The sequence below is a fragment of the Tigriopus californicus genome, chromosome 6 (assembly GCF_007210705.1).
Source record: "Tigriopus californicus strain San Diego chromosome 6, Tcal_SD_v2.1, whole genome shotgun sequence".
Lineage (NCBI taxonomy): Eukaryota > Metazoa > Arthropoda > Copepoda > Harpacticoida > Harpacticidae > Tigriopus > Tigriopus californicus.
In genome coordinates this window covers 14,451,892-14,473,362 of record NC_081445.1, presented here as the reverse complement: position 1 = coordinate 14,473,362, position 21,471 = coordinate 14,451,892, and the positions used below count along the sequence as shown (strand labels likewise).

The following is a 21,471-nucleotide window of genomic DNA, read 5'->3' as shown; positions in this document are numbered from 1 at the left end:
AGTACCTTCCATATCCGTTCAATTGGCACTTCTACGCTGGCGTTTCTTCGGATTTAAATCCCAGACGATCGTAAAGAGGAAATTCATGACAGCTTGCCGCTCACCTTCTCCTCCTTCCACCAGGGCTCCAATGGTAGGAACCATCCAGTCACCACAATCATTGGCGGCGACCACGACTAAGACTAAATCGACGTCTTCATGCCATTCACCTCTTTCTTTGGTCGTTCTTCGGAGAAGTTCCTTGGTTGGCTGCTTGGTTGGTTGGCTTTGAAATCCAAGCCAAACTTTCGACGAAGGTGAAACTCTTGTACCGTAGAAGATCTTGTACATGTGTGAGTAGGGAAGGCTCAGGGGGAGGACGGCTAGATTTTTACCAAACCCTGTCTCTGGTAGTGGCTAGACACAAATATGGAAGACGGCAATTTCTCTCACATTTACACCTGACCAAGATTGTATTGGCCCAGGTAGAGGAAGCTGTGCGGCTAGATTTAGACTGGATGGCTCAAGACAAAAGGCTATCTTCCGATCCCCAAAACGGAAGTAATGGAGTATACAAACTGGCATATGTATGAGGTCAAGTATTTCTTGGTATACATATATATGTATATGAAAACCTCATAAAATGGTATTCTCGTTTATCTCCCTACCTAATTTCGTCATCTTCAATTAACTCGTGCTTTGCCAAAATTGACGATCATTTTCCTTAGTTTTCCAATCTATCTATTGGTACAGACTATGTCATTTTGGACGTCTTCTCGTCTTATAAAGCCCGAATATCACATGGCTTAAGTGTAGCAGACACCTCCTTCTGTTTCTCTGTTACGGACGTGCCTTGAGAAGTGCTCACAATTACTGCAATTCTAAGATTCAGAAGGGATTGTACATGAGTTATTATTCTTGCCATGACTGAATACAAGCCATGCTGAATCCATAGCACTTCTCTTTTGGCCTCGTTTTGACAAACGTTTTGCGTTTAATGTTATTGTTACTTGTTTGACTTGAGTCCTTTCGTTCTATAAACCTGAAACCCAAACATAAACTCCCCAACCCAAGCCCATCAACCGATGGTAGAAAGGAATTAAACGGGTTTGAAAAACCTATACCAGCTAGGGCTTGAAAGGGTTCAAAACTCTCAATGTGAGGCACTTGAGACAACATTGGCCAAATTCCTGCAAAATGAATTCGACCTGTTGGCCACTCTGTTTCAGTCAACGAAGTTTTTTTTTTCACTCAAACCATGAATGCTATCATGAAGGACGGAAATATAGTATATTTATATATGTGTCCCTTCTATTGACGAAGTGTAAGATGGTTTGTAAATCTATCATGAACAACCCAGTTTTGTGCATACACTCGCGTTTTCATTCGCTAGGACAAGAAGGCTTGTTAGGAAGGCCGCTTAATCCCACAACAGCAGAGAAGTCGACCTACATTCCCAACCCCTCAACTTCTGATATCGATGACTGGGAGAAAAGCACTGCTTAGGTTGATCTCGCATTCATGCCTAAAAGTTGACTGAATTTGTTGGATTCAATTGCGTAACTTGATTGTCTTGGCAAGAAGGAAATTGTTCTGGACTCAACTGATTTGACGGAAAAATGGATTGTCGAAAGTTACACGATTAGTTTTAACAGTGAAACGGACACACTGTATTTCTCTCCCCTTTCCCTCAAAAAGCTGAGGCTATCAAGGGTTCTCCAAGATCTACAGACCCGACCCTCACTTCTCTTGTTGCAAGGTGCACCTTGTCCCGCAAGTCATTCGTAAATCCTACAAAAAGTGCACTTGATGACAAACTTTGGATTTTTTTATATTTGATTATGATGAAAATATTTCGACATTCCTAAGCATTCAACATTGACTAAGCAGTGAAGCCAAGAAATTGCGACCTAGGTTTAAGCCTGTATCTCCTTTCACATATTACTATGATGCGATTCGAAAAGAGGGCCTTAAAAGATATTAGCCAGCATTTCCTTGATTATTGCAGTTGTTCAAAACATTTTTTTTCTTGTTCTTAACAATTTAGCGTCAATCGAGACAAAATATTAGCTGACACTTTCGTCTTCGTTGTGATTGTATTTTTTACATTTGATCAGAACGAAAACGATTCGGCATTCCATATTATTAGTCTTGAATAAGCAGCAAAGATCTGGCGATTTAGGTCAAGGCCTGTATCTCCTTTCACATATTACTATGATCTGATTCGAAAAAAAGGCCTTGAAACAACATTAATTGGATTTCCTTTGACAAATATCATGCGTTCTTGATATATTTTAGAGTCAATCATAACAATATGTTAGCTGACATTTTCGCCTCAATTGAAATTCCAAATTGAGGTTGGTGACAACTGGTTTGATGGACAAGCAAAGAAAAAATGTAAGCCCATCAACTATCTGTCTGTCGCCAAGTCATTTTAGGCTCTTGACCTGACTTGCGGGTCATGCTGCCACGCAGTCTTGTCGAGGATAGCCGAGTGTTCCGTGAACTAAATCCAGGCTGGTGGGTCATGCGTACAGTACCCCACACCCACCCAGTTAGTCAGTCAGCCAGTCAGTCTGTCCTCCCTTCGAAGTAATGTACAAAAAGCAGCAATGCCACGTTCACTGAGTCCTCCTCTGCTCTGGCCTCCCCTGTGTCATGGGGTGGAAGTGTATGGGTGTCGATCGAGTCTCTCTTCCATACATGCGACTACACACATAGATATGCTACAACGAATGCTAGAGCTACATTCAGGACGTCAGTGCTGCATACGGAAGGCCGATGTTGCGTTTGAACGAGGTCCATGCCAATGAAAAACGATTCTTTGTGGAGAGAACGAGGGAATGGGGAGGAAAACAGCCAGGGAGACAGAGAGACAGAGAGACAGGGAGAGGGCAATGCACTCTGATGGCTTCTGAAAAGATCGCTTTTGTGTGCAGCTTGCACTTAACGGATGAAAAGAGCCTCCCTTAAGATGGGACCAACTAGTTCATGTACTACATACTGTCAGTTTGAAAAGCCCCAACACTGCTTCAATTTCAACACGACCCAGGTCCCCCCACCCACGTTCCAATTTTCAGAATGCTTTGAACTCGAAGACTCGAAGACTCCAGACCCTGTAAATATGAAATACGTAGACGCGGAAGGGTTGTACAACATACACACATGTACATCACTTTCGGTTGGTCTCTACCTGGCCAATGGCTCTTTTATCACGGGGGTTGGTGGGTTGCTAGATGGTTGGTTAGATGCATGTGAGAATGTGTGTGTGTGTGTGTGTGTGTGTAGAGCGAGGTTTTTGCCCCGTCATACGAGAAGCTCTTGTCAGGGCCAAAACCTGAGAGTCTACTCGTCCAAAGGCTCCACAGGTTCGTTCCACTGAGCAAAAGCCCTCCTGTGCATCCACCGTCAACTAATGATGGCTTCAGGAGGCACTCGAGTCTTTTGGATATGAATTCTCGAACCAGGGGGTTGGTTCTCGACAGTGGAGTGCGGGTAAAGCCACTCACTCATTTTGGATATGAATTCTCGAACCAGGGGGTTGGTTCTCGACAGTGGAGTGCGGGTAAAGCCACTCACTCATCCTTGAGGGTGCAAAAACAACCGAGGAGGAGGCAAAAACGAGCGACGTACGTTTCACTTTCCAACAAGGATGATGAGGGCAGCAGCATTTCAACTGCCTGCCAGCCAGCCGATTCTCACTCTCTCATTTTAGACGAGATCGTCCCTGATTCCTGAACTGCTCAACCACCACCACCACCCGCAAAAAACATCCCTGTTATGGACGAAAGGTTCATGGAGATCAGGTCTAGAGCGCAATATGCTGGACTGAGAGAAGGGCCTGAAATCCGAGATGATGTATTATTAGAGAACGAAATCAACCCTGGGCTGAGATGAATGTAAGGGTTGAACTTTTTATATTGGCAGCAGGCCCATAGATGCCATTCAGAGTTGATTCACCACCAAAGGAAAAGTTTACTTTTCCAATTCTCTATTGCCACGAGTGAACGAGTCAGGCCGAAATGGATTCGTTGGCTTGGCTGCGAATCGCATGGTTTTATAACTGGATTTGGCAATGCTGGATTCAGATCGTGTGTGGCTGGTTTTGCCCTGATCAGGGTGGTTTTTAACCCGGAAGCATGCTCGGTACCAGTCTCGGAATGAGTTATGGCATTCTTGTAGCGGGCTTGACTAACATTTCGTGCTTCTCAAAGGCTAAAAAGAGCTGCTGGCCATGGAGGGATGATTGGAAACCCTTCGCTTGTGAGCATTTCGTAGAGTTATCTCAAGCTATTTTTGCACGGCTTTTAGTGGTACGGAAAAAGATTGTCCCATCCCTTTTCCGCCTTTCTGGCTTTTCATTGTTCTGTCTTAAACATGTTCGTTGGGAATTTAAAATTATCTCATTATACTCGTCAGAGAATAACGTCTGAAACTTTTTAAACGGTAGACGCGATCGCCCTCTGACTCTCGAAACAAAAGGGGGGATATGTAAAAAAAAATGAATTTGTAAGTAAGGTCCACCCTTTACTGACACTAAAAGTGAGGGAGACGCACAACGAGCAAGTTTTCTGTAGTCGAAGCAGACTCCAGGATAAAAATGCGTCGTAGTATTATAGAACATGCTACTAATGACAGACGTTTAACAGTTATATGCAAAATTAATCACACTGTTGCGTTATAAGTCAAGAATAATTCGAGCTTAATTATGTCCCACTTGCGATGAATTCGGGCACTAGGATTACTCTGATATCCGCGACCTTGTTCAATGGGATCCAGCTATTGTTTCCATTGGCTGAAAACTCTAATGTGTGTGATAAGTTGCCCTCAGACATGTGACAGACATTGGCCATTTTCTTTGTTCAGCGAAGGGACTGGCTCACGAGGATTGCAAAAGTACTCTTCGTGTTCCGCGTCTTCTCAACGGTGACGCTGAAGTCTAGGAGCCACAGTGAATCGAGTCGTCCGTCGTAAAACCTCGCCAATTCCCCCTTTTCCCTCTTCTGTTCGTCGGTCTTAATGGCGTTTTCGCAGGAATTGCGTGCAAATTTCAACTCTCTCGCCCACTCCACCGTCACTTGCAGTCTGCAAAAACTCGATTGTCACAGACGTACAAATGAACGTGGTGGGCCTTAGAGGCTTTTTTGCCCGTTGGCGGTAGGGATAAGAGATCTCACGGTGGAAGTGAAGTTGGTACTTCACTTTTCATGAATTGAAGGAAGGTGAAGAATTGGCGGAAGTAGTTGATTCTGATGTCTGTGGTGTAGGGCAGTCCCAGCCAAAGTGTGCAATTTATCTGCCACAATAGGATAGGGTAGACCGAAGCCTCCATGAAGGACGAAGTTCAAAGCTTCATCGAAAGTGCATCACTTTCTTCATAGGCCTAGTGCAAAAATCTTTGCCAACCGCAGGTCCGCATGCAATAACAGACTTCGTACACTCCCCACTGTACAAAACTATGGTGGCTCCACTATTTTGAATATTGATAGCATAATTTGAAAGCTATTTCACGTTTCAAACCGACAAGGAATGATGAGGTTTCGAGACGAATTGTACAACATTTCCGACGCCTTCTGGATTTAACCACGTATCAACAGGAAACAAGCTTCAATTGTTAAAGTTCTACTTGTTAAAGAGTTATATCCTTTAAAACGGATCTAATCTTTGGGCCCTTAATGTTACATGAACACTTTTTCCCAGTGGATCGTCTCATCGCCAAGGGCGCGTCAAAGTCAAGCCAAGTAGGATTTTGCACAAGCTTCAGGATATTTTTGCACTACTGGGCTGGGGGAGACATGGCGGTGTGTCGGTCGGTCGATCCGCCGCTTGAAAGGCGTTAACTTTGGACTGACGATTGGAACGGATGCAATGCTTGGCTAGCCTAACGCTAGTCAAACAAAGACTCCTTGATTCCAAGTCTAAAATTGAGGATTCTGCAGGGCAAGGAGAAAAGCAAAAGCCAAAAATGCAATGAGCTTTTGTACATTTAGCCATGCGCTGTGGGACGACTTGCCTCCAGCAGCCTTCATGATTGAGGTGGAATCGGATTAAGGTCACCCAGAGATCGCACACGAAAGAGACTTGGGACAAGAAGTGAAAACAAAGCTCTTGGTCTGAAAGTCTGAGAAGACTCTTACTTATGGCCTCATTCTGGTTGTTACGGGGATATACTAAAAGCTATTCAGGTCAAGTTTTTGTGGCGAGCAAAAAATCCCAACAAAAAACTTGCTTTAGTGAAAGAGCAAGTCCGACTCTGTCTACCGCTGTTTTTGCTTCCTTGTCTCGTTCTCTGCGTTTTTGTCAGACCTCTTTGTTCTTAGGCTCTTACCCAACGGAATCCAAGGCTACTCTGTCCTTGATTGCGATAGCTCAAAAAAGAATTTACCACTTTCATCCCTCAGAAAGGTTTTTGCGGTTTTTACTATGAACAAGAGTGTTAGGTAGGTTGCGTGTCTACCAATTATATTTTACCTCGCAAAATCGACATTCTCAAGCACATACAGAGAAACTCATTATTTAAATTACTTAAAGTGATATTTATGTACATTTTTCTTCTAGGCTACACAGCCCACATTTTTCCCAGCGATAACGTGAAAGCAGTATTGTTTCGTACAATAAGACATGGGATCATATTTGCAGTCTACCTAAATGCGGCACAATTCCCTCCCAACTTGAGGTCCCAATTGATTTGAAATCGAAGGCCTAAATAATGTAATCCCTGGTGCTAAAATTAGTTATAGGATTGTTGGACATTGTGCACCACAACTTTTCAAACCAAAAAGCATGTTCCAAAGGCGCTTTCCCAGTGTTTTGCCGTCATTTCATTAAGTACAAGTTACATGTCAACCCACTGAGAAAAAATAACATTTAAGGAAACCATTTAGAAATTAATTCGTGATGCATCGGCAGATAAGTGAGCAAAACAAACAATTAAGTCGTATTAAATAAATTTGGTAGTGATTGTTCGAAACTGTTTGCTGCATTAACTGCAATAATAACCAGATTTCAAATCCGGAGTAAGTCTACAAAACGAATAACCACGAAACAAGCGCCACGTGCACCTTTTGAAAGCTCAAACTTCGTTTCAGAATCAGTTTGGTTGGAACAGTCACACTGAGACTTTTACGAGGCCCTTCCTGGAACTTTGGCCTTTTTGGACTTCGAGCCTTTCTTAGGTCAGGGTTGCTACACCGGAATCAGTTGGTGTTTGAGTCTGGCCATGTTCTGCGCAAAGAGATGAATCGATATTTTTCGCACAGTAATCAAACATGCACGTAGTGTACCAAAACTTAGGGTTCCCCAAAGAAGCGCCAAATAAGCAATCTCAGGATGTCAACAAAAAGGCCCCTTTTCACTAATGGGGATAATAAGTTAACTGGACTGGATGCCCATGTTTGTGATAGGCCAAAATTTATGACAGAAAAATCCAAGGGCGAGGTCTTGACCAAAAAGAATACTTAATCACTAAAAGCAGAAAGTAGGGAAGAAAAATATGTGGTCGAGTAACGTTGGTTTGTGAACAAAAAAAATATTCCTGAAATATATTTATGTATATCTATTTACAGGGGTGGTACAAAGTTCGTTTCAAAGTTTCAACATTCATAATATTTCTGCCGTAAGTTATCAAAAGCAAAATATTCTTCTGTAAAAAAAAAAATTCAATGAGAGGGAAACTTTTTTTTGTTGTTGTCGATCTGACCACTTTTTGCATGAATAATATTCTTGAGGCGTCAAGGAATACGAACTGTCTCCATAGGGATTTCCTCTCATGCTGACTTCACAACAGGCGTCCATTTTGACCTTAGTTGACCTTTCTTTGGGCAATCATTGGATGTACCAAGCTTATGACAAAGTCTGATTGTATTGGTAATAAAATTCTAGGACACCACAAAGGCCTTATGGCTAATTTGATTTTATGGTAGGATTTGCCCTGGTTGAGAAGTCCTGTAGCAAATTTTCGGACCGCTTTATAATCAATCTTTATCAAAATGTCTCATACCTTCGAACTAAACAAGGCTAGTTGATGCTTCAATGAATCGGAAAGAAAAATAGTCACTCGCAATTTCAACCCATTATGTCAAATCGACTAACGGCACCTTGGCCCTCGAACTTTGTGCCACCCCTGTAATTGGCTAGCCACTCTAAAAGTCAATTATTCTTGTAGAAGCTATTGAACTTAATCAATAAACACAACATGCAGCTCTATTTCTAATTTTTATCAAGGGCCGGTCAATATTATTCCATTACCATATAGGACATCATAGCGACATTATTGACCCAAAAAGAGATCGTTTTGCGGTACTAAGATGTGTGGCAGTCCTGACCTAGAGAGGAGACAAGGCCCTTCTGGAGGAGGACAAGAGCCTTCCCTCTATTGACGGTTGTTTGAGGGAAGGAGGAGGAGAAAGAGCGGTGGTGGGCCGTCCAAATGGCCTTCGTTGCGACGCCTTTCCTCCTCTCCTTTTTAAAAATTAGGATCCTTGTCAGTTGGTAGAGCGTTTCGTTTGTACCTACTTACTGTACTACTGCCACTGTAGAGGGCCTTGTTTAAGGCACAGAGCCAGAGTGGGTCTCTCGGTCCATCTGTCCTTCTTTCTTTCTTTCTTTCTTTCTTTCTTTCTTCTCTTCCCTCGCTCACTTTCGCTCCACTCAAAGGCCATGGAACTGGTAGTGGAACTCGGGCGTAAGGCAGACTGGATTGCTGTTGCTCCACTATGGCACAAAGCAAATGAAAGTTCAGTAGAGGGAATGTGACAGGCTCTTTCCTATTTATGTTGGTGTGACGAAGATCTGATAAGAATGTAGCAAATTATGTGCGCACCTTTGACTTAATTGGAGTGCATTCGTGCCGTGCCTCCTGTGAAACCTTCAAGTGGTCCGTATCTCCTAACATGAGATTCACAAGACCGACTTGAACAATGGGTTGAGGGATATCATTGCCATATTTATTGTCTGACCATGGCTGAAGGTGGATCCCAAGGTGCTCCAATGGATATCCCTATTCTGGTGGAGCCCGTTACCATCGTGGAGCCAGATGAGGAACCTGTTGTTAACGAGGAGGAAGACCCTCATGTGGACTTAGTCCAGTTCATCATCACAAGTATGTTGTTGATATGACAGATTGGAACGCTTCTCCTGTATTATGAGTTTCATGTCATCTTCCAGATGTTGGTGCCAGCAGTCTCAAAAAGGGAATCTTCTTCTCCCCCGATCCCTATGTCAAGTTCAAAATTAGTCCTGGGGAGGAGTTCAATCGAACGGCTGCCCATTATGGTCAACATTGTCGGACCAATGTGAGACGCAACACTGTCGATCCGTCATGGGATAACGAGGTAAACGTATTTTTGATTTATCACATTTGTTTGGGACACATTTTCATTTTTATGCTTCATTTAATCAAACCTTAGAAATTCCGATTTGTCGCGTCTATGAATGATTTCCTTGAGATTGAGATCAAAGACAAGTTCGTCAAGTCAAGGCCGATCATCTCCCGAAACTTGGGAAAGCTCAAAACGCCCATTCACAAACTGCTGCACAACGTCAAAACTCAGTGAGATTGAACGAAGGTTCAAGAAATCAATGGAGATAAACTAAAACCCTTTCTTGTATTTTGTAGAAAACCAAGTCATGTAGCCTATTCCTTGTCCACCCAAGAAAACCCATGCTGCTCTTCATTGCGCTTCTGCGTGACCTTGTTCCAAGATCCCCCGTCGGCCGCGAGGTCTTCCCTGCTGCAACCTCCAACGGCATCCATGTTGGCTAAGTCTCCAACATCTCCGTTTGCCTCTGAGTTGAGCACTCCACGTCAATCGCTACCCTTTTCGGCTTCTAACTCGCCAGGAGAGTCCCCGTTCTCCAGACAGGTTATGAACCGTAGATCAAGCGACTCCCGTCAAATGCTGAAGACCTCACCAGAGGTGTTCTTACGACAAACCACGGCTCGAAGGCGCTCGAATTTGAAGAATGAGGGCACTCAATGTTCTCCTACTCTTTTACGAAGACGTGCCTTGAACCGTAAGGAGTCGAGTCCAGGACGACCGAGCACTAATGTCGCTTCAGGCCAGACTATCAATGGTGCCCGAGCCCGACCAAACAGTGCCACATTGAGTGAGGCACAAATGGTCCGATCCCGAACTTTGCCCCGGAGACTGTCGCAACAAAGTTGTTCTCAGGAGGCTCCTGCAGCCTCTCCTTCCTCTCAGTCTCAGTCTAATGACAATATGCGAGTCCAATCCAGTACCAGGAAACTCAGTGCAAGTCCACGAGAAAGAAAACGAAACGCTTCGTCCCTTGCCACTTCCAACCCCGATCCTACAAGTTCCAAACTCTCCCCAGACACAGCTAATTACTACCGTGTCTTGAGTGATACCGCAAATCGACAAGAACCAAGACAAGCTGATGCTGCCACGGCCACGGATATGCCTGCTTCACCAATTCCTTTGCAAAAGAATCGTGTTTTCGGCCCCCAAACCGGGCGAAACCAGGCAAATGTGTTGCCTTTTGGCAGGAGCGTCCAAAAGGCCATTGTTCCTAAGGCAGTGTCAGCTTTATGCATCGAACCCATGGAGACTGCAGCGGATGACTTCACGTTGAGAGGCTCTTCCGAAACAGCCTCTTCTTCCTTAGTATCATGTCTGAATCTGGATTTAGGGGTTGATAACCCAAGGCGCCCAAATACACTGTCCAGGCACGGCTTGGGTTCTTCACAATCCCATGGAGGTCTTTCTATCTTTGGCAGTGTTGACAGTGAGCAATCTGTTCCACGCACTGCTCCCCTGGCTACACCCGAACATGACACATCTTTGGTTGATACCTCTTCAATGGATCAGGCTGACAATGAGGAGACCAATCAAGGAGTGCAACAACAACAATCCATGGACGGGATCCCCAATGACGTGTTTCAAGAGCACATGGACCAAGTACTTGAGGCAAGTGAGAGCAGCTCCAGCTCGGGTCAAAGAAACCCATGCCTCTCCGAGATCCGCCAACGGCACTCCAACTTGATGAGCACCGACAATGTACCTTCATACAATACCAGTCTAGATATAACCAATGCGCTTCTGGACGATGACGTATTTACCAGCGGCACAAACCACATGGAACAGGGAGCTCAATCGTCTCAATCTCCTTCTGAATCTATTCCACATTCTTCTAGTCTCACCACTAGCGGGAACAGCTCAACACTACCTGTTACAGTACCTGTGACAAATGTAAATGTCGTCTCATTGGAGTCAGGGACTTCACTCCGCTCCAGTCCTTATAGTGTAAACAACAACCACATATCCCAATATCCCAACCCTGTAATTGTGGAGCAATCCCCAAGTGAATATTCAAATTCAAGCTCCTCATCACGGCAAAGATTAGAATCAGCCCCCATGGACATTCATTACTTGGGAGCTCCCCACTTTGATTCCAGTGGAATCATATCTTCCCCAATGTCCATCTCAGAGGCTCACTCCACCGGAATGTCCACTCCCAATGGGAGTCCACACAACTCCACCCATGAAGACGACGATGAGGACATTCCTGATCCTTACCCATCCTCGCCGAATTCTGTGTTTAATTCTCCAACCCATGACCACCAACTCCATCTTCCTCACGTTGATCCCATCGACCCATCAATCTTAGGAGCTTCAGGATTCAGCGTGGAGATCACCCCTCCACCTGACTCTGTCAATCGGACTCATGAGCTTCCAGACGTCATACCCACGCAATATAGACATTGCCTTCGCGATTTCAATGATGAACCTCAAGGATCATCCGAGATTGAGGCTGGAGCCGTTGGGCAAGTGGTGAAGTATCGGCGTGAGCAGATGCTGCAGATTCAAGATGGTGCAGGAGAAGCGTCCGGGGCAGCCAATAAACTGGTACCCTCTGAAAGTAGACTCTATCGGAGAAGGATTAGCAAATCGCCCGCGGATCGGACCTGTCGAAGTCCATCGGACTCTGGGTCAACCTACACTGAGGAGATCTCCCCAGAGTCTGTGGCGCAGGTCACTTCCCTTCCATCAATTCCACGTCGGAGTACCTTTCGAGTCAATCTCCCGCCAAATGAGATGCTGCCCACTCGTATGTGTTCAAAGATTTAGTCATCTACACAGATTGGTTTTTGGTTGTTCATAAAAGACATAATCATATATGACATATTTCAGATTGGGAGGCGCGTATGGACAGCCATGGTAGGATATTCTATATCGACCATCTGAATCATACGACTACTTGGCATAAACCAGCACCTGCTTCAGCCCTTCAATACCCATCTAATGAGGCCTCGGGGGCAAGGCATGACGAGCAGCAACGACTCCAACTAGATCAACGATACCAACGGATCCATCGAGCTATGGCGTCCACCTCTGTATCTTCTGAGACGGACATCACGGACGGAATGAGTTATAGTGAGAGTGCCTCTTTTATTACTGCCGAACGCCAAAAAGAGTTGCTGATTCAGGTGAGGCATCACAGATCCAACCACCATGATTACATCCATTCTATCTTTGTGCTTATTGTGTATAATTCTTGCAGAGTCCGATGGTGCGATTTGTTTGCCGATCCGACTTTTTTACACGGGTCCAGCAATCTGACCATCCATGCACTAGCTTATTGAATAGGTCATCGGTGAAACATATGATCTCACGGATCCGCCGAGATGCATCCACCTACGAACGCTACCAGCACAACCGTGACCTTGTGGCCTTACTGAATATATTCTCTTGCAAGGAGCGGGACCTTCCACCAGGTTGGGAGAGCAAAAAGGATCGGAATGGCAAAGTGAGTTTAAAGGCTAGAGGTCTTGGATAATCGTTGATAAGGGATAATGATGATCCAGTAAAGGATCTCGACCCCACTGAGAATTGAAAATCCGCAAAATAGTCCCAATGTTCCTCCAATGTTGGACAGCATATCGATGAAGGTCACGGTAGCCGTCTTCAAGATTCTTAGGGCAGTCCGACGCTTCGCCGTGATTCTCATCCTACGGACATAGTATTGGTTGTTGAAGGTTCTGAAAACAAAAATCAATGGGAGTAAGAGATTAAAGCTGGTTAATGCTCTCAAGGGTATTCCAGCTTACAAGATCCTCTCCGAAATGTTGCCCACCCTTGATCCAAATTGCTTGGCAAACTCGTCCACAAAGTTGCAAGTCATATTATTGCGAACGTCCTCAAGATGATCAGAACACGATTCGGTAGGGTAAACAGTACGGGGAGAATACCGCGCAATTCGATCTTTTTCGTATTGATAGGTGTACCGATCGCAATCCGCCAAACAATTGGCTTCGCAATCTTCCCTTAAGAGTTCATATCGAAGTTCGATTAGATTCCGAAAGCAATTATTGCCATGGATCATGCACACCGAAGAGTCGGGAAAGTGATCCAACAAGAACCATGGGACGCAACCACATTGATCCTTGGCCTTTGACCAGGCACACTCCAAGAAACAACTGGACTCTGAGTACTTGTTAAAAAAACTCAGCTTCTTTTCCTCGGGGTAAAGACAGTTGCGGGTTTGCCATTTCATGGCCTTAAATTCGGGTGTGGTCTTCACGACCTGAATCACATCCACTTTGAGATCCAAATCTTGTACAACGGAATCTCCTCGGTTCATTATCAAGGCTGTGGTTTCGGGTTCGCTAAACTTATCAATGGTGAAATGGTTGGGTGCGGTCATGTAAAGTTTGTACGTCACGCTAGCTCCAGTTTTATGTGGGACCGTCTCATGGATGTTCAGCACGCCACCTTCGAACAGGATCATCACAAAGCTATCCTTTTGGTTTAAATCCTTCAAGCTCGACATCAGCTCTGCTCCGAATCAAATTGTCTAAGGGTATGTGGTTGTTCATAGGTCTTGACAAATCCAACTTACCTGGGTTGGTGGTCAAACATCTTCCATTCGCTGTGACGATGTCCTGAAAGCAAGGACCCTCGTGGAATTTGCCATCCAACCAAAACCGGCAGTTGGGAATGAGAGCCTTGGGTGACCAATCCGGATCAAAGGAGCTGGAATAGGTGCCCATATGGTGAAGCTCCAATACTTTGGATTGTAAATGAGATGTCCTGTTAAGTAACTCGCAATAGTCGTGACAAGATTGGACCTTGAACGGGTCTGAGCAGGGTCTCTCGAGGTCAACATCCTCACAACCATTTCTGGCCCGAGAGAAATAAGCTTGAAAGAAAGGCCGTTCTTTGTAATCGTAGCTGTAAGCGTCCAAAAGTTTGACTGCTTCTTCTATGGTTTGAAGTCCAAGAAAGTTGCGTAGGGACTCCATCAAAGCCTTGGCCAGAATTTTGGTATGTAGCTTTTTATCGTTATCGAATGCCAGTCGCTCAGATAGAAGAATATATAGGGGAGGGAAATCCTCTTTTTGGATTGGAGGCAGAGTCTTGTCAATATCGTAATCCTCCAATCTCTGTAAACCGACCTCTGCTGATGGATTTGTTGGGTCCATCACATGGAAAAAGTTGCAATATGCCTTCAATACTTTGTATTTTTCGTTGCCAGGTGCATTTTCTGGATAGCGTTTCTCCGTCATGGTTTTCCCAGTTGCTTTTTCCATATAAGATTCCAATGATTTCATATTTATAGTCAAATTTGTCTCCATTTGCTCAGTGATGTATTGTTTGAGATACTTTGCCCCATCAACCTTCACAATGGCCGTGAGTAAATGCACGAACCGGCATTCACTGGTGATGTTCCCACTGTTGGACTTGCAAGGGTCAAAAATTTGAATCTTAAAGCTTCGGTTGTCCAAAAGAAATTCTGTACACCTTGAGTAGAATTGTTCAAAGGCCAAAATTCGTGCTGACTTCTGAAAAGCAGCCATGAGCCCTTCGGTAACCAATTCCGGATATTTTTTGTGCAAGCGAAAAAACAGCAGATTTAAATCAATATCGTTGGGGCAAATGGTTATTTGAGGCATGGGAATCTGATCCTATAGGGAAGAATAGGTCAGAATTGTAAAAAGAAACCAATGAGCTGAACAAAACAAAACCGTTACCTTGACCAGAATGGGTTCCACACTTGTGACAACGGCCGGAGAACTTTGCCAGTTTTTGATGTTCAAGTAAATGATATAAATTGAAGATGTGACACATCCAACGATAGACACAAGCCAAATCATCTTCATCAGAATAGTTCTGCCATGGACCAAGTATTTACAACCATGGATAGAGGTCTCCTCCAAGAACTTGAGCATGACGGCCATACTAGTTCAAGTCTAAGACTCAATGTTGACTAACCACCTGTATTATTGTATACGTCTCGTTATTACTCAATCTTGAGAGACAACCAATTATCGGAATAAAGACCAACTAATGGAAACACTTTGTTTGGCATTCAAAAAGGGCCTCCAACGGCCTTTTAACACGTTAATGAATGGAGACAAGTTAATCGGCCTATTAAAACATGTCACGCTTTTGTTTCCAGATATTTTTCATTGATCACACGGCTAAAACGACAACTTTCATTGATCCACGGTTACCCAACGATTGGCCCTTACTTCCCTTGGATGTGTCCGAGCCTCATTTGTTGGCGCCCAATGACCCCGCCTCACCCCTCCTTCCCCCGCCTCCTCCACGGAACCATAGACACTCACTCACGCCACCTCTCAATACAAATCGGACAGCCACGCCCAACACGGCCATCTTTCTGGCTCCACCTAATGCCCGCAGAAGATCCCGATCGGTGGGAGACGACGAACTGAACCAGTCGGCGCGATCCATGAGCGTCGTTCGGCCTTTGACCTCTTCAACTAGCGGAGGGGTGACTATGCCGGCCGTTCTCTGCAATACCCCCACCGCTTACAATGAAAAGGTAAGTGTCACCGCTAATGAGCAAACAAAGCTTGGTTAAAAAGTGACAAAAATAAATTTGGCATGACAATCTCTGTTTTCCTTTTTAGCCATAATTAGTTTCTAAATAAAATTGAAAATAAAATTATTTAATATTGAGTTTCAAAAGTTTTAACCTAGCATTGATAGGTAGGTATTAAAAGGAAAAAGATGTCCGTGTCCTAATATAAAGGTTACTATAAAGTAGAAGTTCATTTTAGAGAATAAATCATCTCTAAGAAATTCTGTAAGAAGTCGGTATATGGGTGGGGTCTGTTTTAAACTAATGCCCTAACTCAAACTAATCCCCTAGCTCGTTTTGTTAAAGGTTGTGGCCTTCTTGAGACAGTCTGCAATAATGGAAGTTCTGAAACAGAAGAGGCCCTCAGTGGCCTCGAATAAATACCTTCGGGACAAGATCAATGCTATTCGCCTTGAAGGAACCTATGCTTTGGAAAGATTGTCCCAAGACGTTGAACTCACTATACTTCTAAGGTATGCAGACCAATAACTCAATGCTTAAAACTGATAAAAGATAAACTCTCTAACCCACCCAATATCTCGAACAATGGCCAATCAATATGTTATAACATAACGCTTCATTGATCTCCAGCTTATTCGAGGAAGAAATCATGTCGTATGTACCTCCAATACTCCTCGCCGGAAATTTCCCTCCTGGACCAAGCACTCCTCCTTTGACGGCAGGTGGAGCCGCCACTGGGCCTGGGCCCGTTCCACGGTCGCCGCGAAGTTCTCCCAATCTTTCGCCATTGACCTCACCAGGATTTACCCGTGCCAATGCCCGAGCTCCAGCGCCTTACAGAAGAGACTTTGATGCCAAGCTTAGGAGCTTCTATCGAAAGCTAGAATCAAAAGGCTACGGACAAGGCCCGGGAAAGCTCAAGTAACTTTCCAATGTCTTTTATGAGGCTGGTCAGCGGATGATAGGGTCATGATTTATTTTCCAGGTTTCCGATCCGTCGGGAGTTCCTATTGGAGGATGCCTTCAAGCAAGTAATGTGTGCTTCCAAGAAAGACTTGGCCAAATCGAGGTTGTTTATCTCCTTTGACAAGGAGGAAGGCTTGGACTATGGCGGGCCAAGTAGGGAATTTTTCTTCCTGATCTCAAGAGAGGTGTTCAATCCGTATTACGGTCTCTTTGAATACTCAGCCAATGACACTTACACAGTACAAGTGAGAAAAGCTTCTTTGAAAGAGATGTTACTTCTGGAAGACGCATGCCTGCAGATGGGGTTGTGCGAGCAATAGAAGATAACTAATATTGGTCCATTTTTGTCATTCAGCTATCGCCCCTGTCGTCTTTTGTTGATCACCATCTGGACTGGTTCCGGTTTTGTGGACGTTTACTTGGCCTTGCATTGGTCAACAAGTACCTTTTGGATGCCTTCTTCACCAGACCATTTTACAAAGCACTTTTAAAACTGTAAGAACGCTACATCTTGATGATAGTTTGTTATGCTACTGTGACTGATCCAAGCATCTATTCCAATTAGGCCTGTTTCCTTGGATGATCTTGAGTCTCTGGATGGTGAATTTCATCAATCCATGGTTTGGTTGCAAGAGAATGAAATAACTGACCCTGAAACTCTGGGAATGACCTTTTCAGTCAATGAGGAGGTCTTTGGGAAAATAGTTGAGCGTGACCTAAAGCCTGGAGGGAAACACGTTCAAGTCACTGAGAAGAATAAAAAGGTACAGCTGAAATTCTCATTGTTGCTCTGCTTTACAAAGGGTATCCTCTTGATTTTAGGATTACATTGAACGAGTTGTAAAATGGCGACTGGAAAGGGGTGTGGCTGCCCAAACTGATATCTTAGTAAAGGGTTTCTACGAAGTGGTTGATCCACGGCTTTTGGCTGTCTTTGATGCAAGGGAGCTTGAGCTTGTCATTGCTGGAACAGCTGAAATCGATGTTATTGATTGGCGACGGAACACCGAATATAGGTAAGGAGCAACCTCACAACAGCTGATTGTCTCTGATTTCTTCTCTAGTTTAAACACCTCCATAATCCATCCAAATCTATAGGTCTGGTTATTATGATGCCCACCCTGTGATTGCCTGGTTTTGGTTAGCCATTGAACGTTTTGACAACGAGCGTCGCCTGCGACTCCTCCAGTTCGTGACGGGAACTTCTTCCGTCCCCTATGAAGGATTTGCCGCACTTAGAGGCTCCAATGGTCCTCGAAGATTCTGCATTGAGAAATGGGGCAAGCCAACCAGCCTTCCTAGGTGAATAATAGCTTAGCTTTTTCCAGCACAAATAGGAAACAAAAGTCGTTAATAATTTACTTGTTTTTTTTTAAATTATTTCCAGGGCTCATACTTGCTTCAACAGACTAGATCTTCCACCGTACATTTCTCCCGAGCAGCTCTTGGAAAAACTCCTTTTGGCTGTCGAGGAAACCTCGACTTTTGGAATCGAGTAGACTAGATCTTTTTGTGGTTGTAAAAGTATTTTCCATCTTGCACCATTCAACCTTTCTCGGTTATCCATTTTTCTTCATCTTCTTCTTTGTGATACTTCCTCTTCTATACATTATGAAATTTCCCTCTATACTCCTTTACTGAAAAGAGCTCTTTAAGCATCCAAATTTTCATCTGTTGCTCCCTCTGAGTCATTAACTTGTCACAATTGTCGTAGCTCAGCATGATTACGTATGATATCTGGTTTGCTTACTGGTTCTATTTCTGCTAAAATCATATTTGTACTCGTAATCATACCATCGAGTTGTTAGAACAATCTCTCTCCATTGCAACGTTTTGAATCTAACTGTGATAATTGGATTCTAAGCAATTTTTTCCTATCTGAAAAAAATAAAGACGAAGTTTCCATTTGTGCCTATTATGTGAACTGAGGATTACAATTATATTTCCTTTGTTTAGTCGATTTTTACTGACGTATTGTACTTATGATTTGTTTGGATAAGTTTATCATGAAGTCTGAGTCACACTGGGAACATTAATTGTAAAAGTGCTTGTTTTCAAAAACATGCAATTACAAACTGCATTCAAGGATAACAATCTCACGCAATTTTGTACTTTATTCAATTTGACGTAAGCCACCAGCTCCTCATAAAATTGTTTGTACTTGAAGGCCACGAAAACTTATGGTATGAGATGGAATTTAGCCCTACACTTTCAAAGATCAATCAAGAAAGGGAAGAGTGTTCCAATCGCTAAAGATGCTCTAAAGCCGAACTTTGCCACAATTTATTTGAACCTCCGAGGTTGAAATAAATTGCGGCAAAGTTCGGCTTAATTTCAACTCGCAGGTGGTTTCGGGTACCCCACACGCAAAACTTGGATTTGGACAGAGATTGGCCAAAATTTGAGGCCAACCAATTTGGAGCAGCCGCATGTCAACAACACGTTGGGATTAATTACAGTGGAAGGCTGATTAAGATCAAAACAACATGACTGGATTGGATCAAATGGACTTTGGATCCCTAGATTTCCCTTAATCATATTAGTTGGGTTTGCCTTTCATTCAAATTTTGATATTACATTAATCAGCATTTGCAGATATGTGTGGCAAGTGAGACAATCTGAAACTTTGTCAAAAAAGGGTAGTTTTAAGTTGAACCAAGTTTTCCGATATGTAACCAACAAAAAGACTAAACAGATCATTTAGAGTAAAGGTGCAGGATTTTTGACCTTTTGGTGAAAAATTGTGCAAAAATACATTTCCAAAAAACAGTTTTTACATGTCGTCCACTCCTGGAAAAAATATCGAAGAATGAATAGAAAATAAAACAGCAATTGGTACTTTCGTGCTCATAGTTTTTCAATTAATAATTCTTTCCTTTTAACATGTCTTTCTAAACGGTTATCTTTTAGCTAGTGTTCCGTCCCGACCTTGATTCCCACACTGGACGGGATTTACATAGATAATTTTGACCCAAGCACTAGGTGAAAACCTTGATAGCTCTCTGAGATGGAGAGCACCTATTACATGGGCTTCAATTTCTTAGACCTATCTTAAGGCCTCCGGTCATAACCCTATTCCGGGCATACGAGTAATAGTTAGAGTTTCCTTTATCAGGGCCTCAAACAATCATCAATTGACTAGGGATACAAATTGCTCTAGCTACCTCTACTCCCCACGGTCCCAGATCAATCTCGGTTGTCTGGCATACTATACCTGGGCCAATCTTCAAGGCTAACTATCCTGCAAAATGTTGTCACGATCCTAGTCTTGTGCGTCTATCAAAGTCGACCTCTACTCTAGAGTCTAATTACTGATTTCTGCTACAAGAGTGATGAACTTTAGATACAGTTGAATACAAATCACTTGCTACCTTTACTCCCTACGATGCCAGCACGATCTCGGCCGTCTGGGAAATCTAGGCTACTCTTCAAGGCAAACTGTACAGTTCAATCTACTTTATTCATCACAAACACACCGCCTATCAGCTGTCTTGCTCCGGTAGGAAGACTAGAAGGCTTTTGTCTTTATGCAAACTCTAAGAGAAAGATGAAACACCCTGTTGGGCCTTTTGAGGTGGATGGGGAAGCCATTAGTAAAGTAGAGGCTATGGCTTACATGCTTGGAGATCAGTTCTCTAGTGTCCTTTCAACCCCACTGAGTTCAGAAGTAACAGCTCATTACTCTGAAATGAATCTGTTAAGATTGAAGGTTAGTCAATTTTAGCACTTACATGATCTTGTAGTCACAGATCAAGATGCTTTAGAGGCCATCAGGGACTTGAGGCTTTCAAGTTCTCCTAGTCCTGATGGCGTGACATCTCAGTTTCTGATGAGATGCTCACTGGTTCTTGCTCCTGTTATCTCGTACTTGATGCGTTGCATCTTGGATCAGGGCAAGTTCCCCTCTCCACTAAAGATAGCTCACGTTGTTCCAATTTTTAAAGGGGGAGATAAGTCACTCCCCAGTAACTATAGGCCGATTTCTCTCCCTTCGAATATTACGAAGGCGTTTCAGAAGATCATGAAGTCCAAACTTGTTGAAATTCTTGAGGTCAATGAAGTCCTTCCTCCTAGCCAGCACAGGTTCCGAGCACATATTAGCACGGTTAACCAACTGATTGAGCATTTAGAGCAAGTCATTGAGGGACTGGAAAGGCATGAGTCAGTTGATATTGTCTATCTTGATTTTGCCAAGGCCTTTGATATAGTAGGTCATGGCCTTTTGATGAATAGACTTCATGACATTGGGATCCAAGGCAAGGTTCTCAATTGGATAAGAAGCGTCATTCATGATAGGAAGCAAATTGTTAAGGTTGAGGGATCCCTTAGCGACATACATGATGTCAAGTCGGGTGTTCCCCAGGGCTCCATCTTAGGGCATCTCTTTTTTATAATATTTGTTGCCCCGCTTCAAAAGCTTAGAATTACTCCCAGTCTCTCTTCTTATGCTGACGATACAAAGTTAGTTTCTAGAAGGAATGGCCAAGATTAGCACTACCCTTGCAAAGGACCTAGAAATGATATATTCTTGGGTTTCTGAGAGTAATATGGCCCTGAACGGAATGAAATTCCGCTCAATGACCTTCAGGTCAACTCCTTTGAATACCCCACTCGTAGATAACGGAGGTAAATAAATATTAACCCTGAGGGAAAACTGGAAGCAAAAATGTCAGGAAAATTTCTGAACAGTGTCCGTTAAACATTTTCAAATGACGTATA

General features: G+C 43.6%; 2 protein-coding genes across 2 annotated transcripts; one reads left to right on the top strand and one right to left on the bottom strand.

The window, feature by feature from the left end:
- The first annotated feature begins 8,597 nt into the window (after window positions 1-8,597).
- LOC131882100 (E3 ubiquitin-protein ligase HECW2-like) lies at window positions 8,598-18,676 on the top strand. The gene is made up of 15 exons (XM_059229142.1): window positions 8,598-9,079; window positions 9,145-9,311; window positions 9,387-9,529; window positions 9,596-12,048; window positions 12,132-12,427; window positions 12,502-12,747; window positions 15,400-15,786; window positions 16,132-16,298; window positions 16,417-16,707; window positions 16,772-16,997; window positions 17,108-17,247; window positions 17,318-17,516; window positions 17,575-17,768; window positions 17,851-18,054; window positions 18,140-18,676. The coding sequence occupies exons 1-15, from the start codon at window positions 8,938-8,940 to the stop codon at window positions 18,249-18,251; spliced, it is 5,367 nt and encodes a 1,788-aa protein (XP_059085125.1). The 5' UTR covers window positions 8,598-8,937; the 3' UTR covers window positions 18,252-18,676.
- LOC131882107 (uncharacterized) lies at window positions 12,370-15,210 on the bottom strand. Its single transcript, XM_059229163.1, has 4 exons — window positions 14,972-15,210; window positions 13,840-14,905; window positions 13,049-13,775; window positions 12,370-12,979 (listed from the first exon to the last, which is right to left on the bottom strand). The coding sequence occupies exons 1-4, from the start codon at window positions 15,176-15,178 to the stop codon at window positions 12,754-12,756; spliced, it is 2,226 nt and encodes a 741-aa protein (XP_059085146.1). The 5' UTR covers window positions 15,179-15,210; the 3' UTR covers window positions 12,370-12,753.
- Window positions 18,677-21,471: the final 2,795 nt, after the last annotated feature.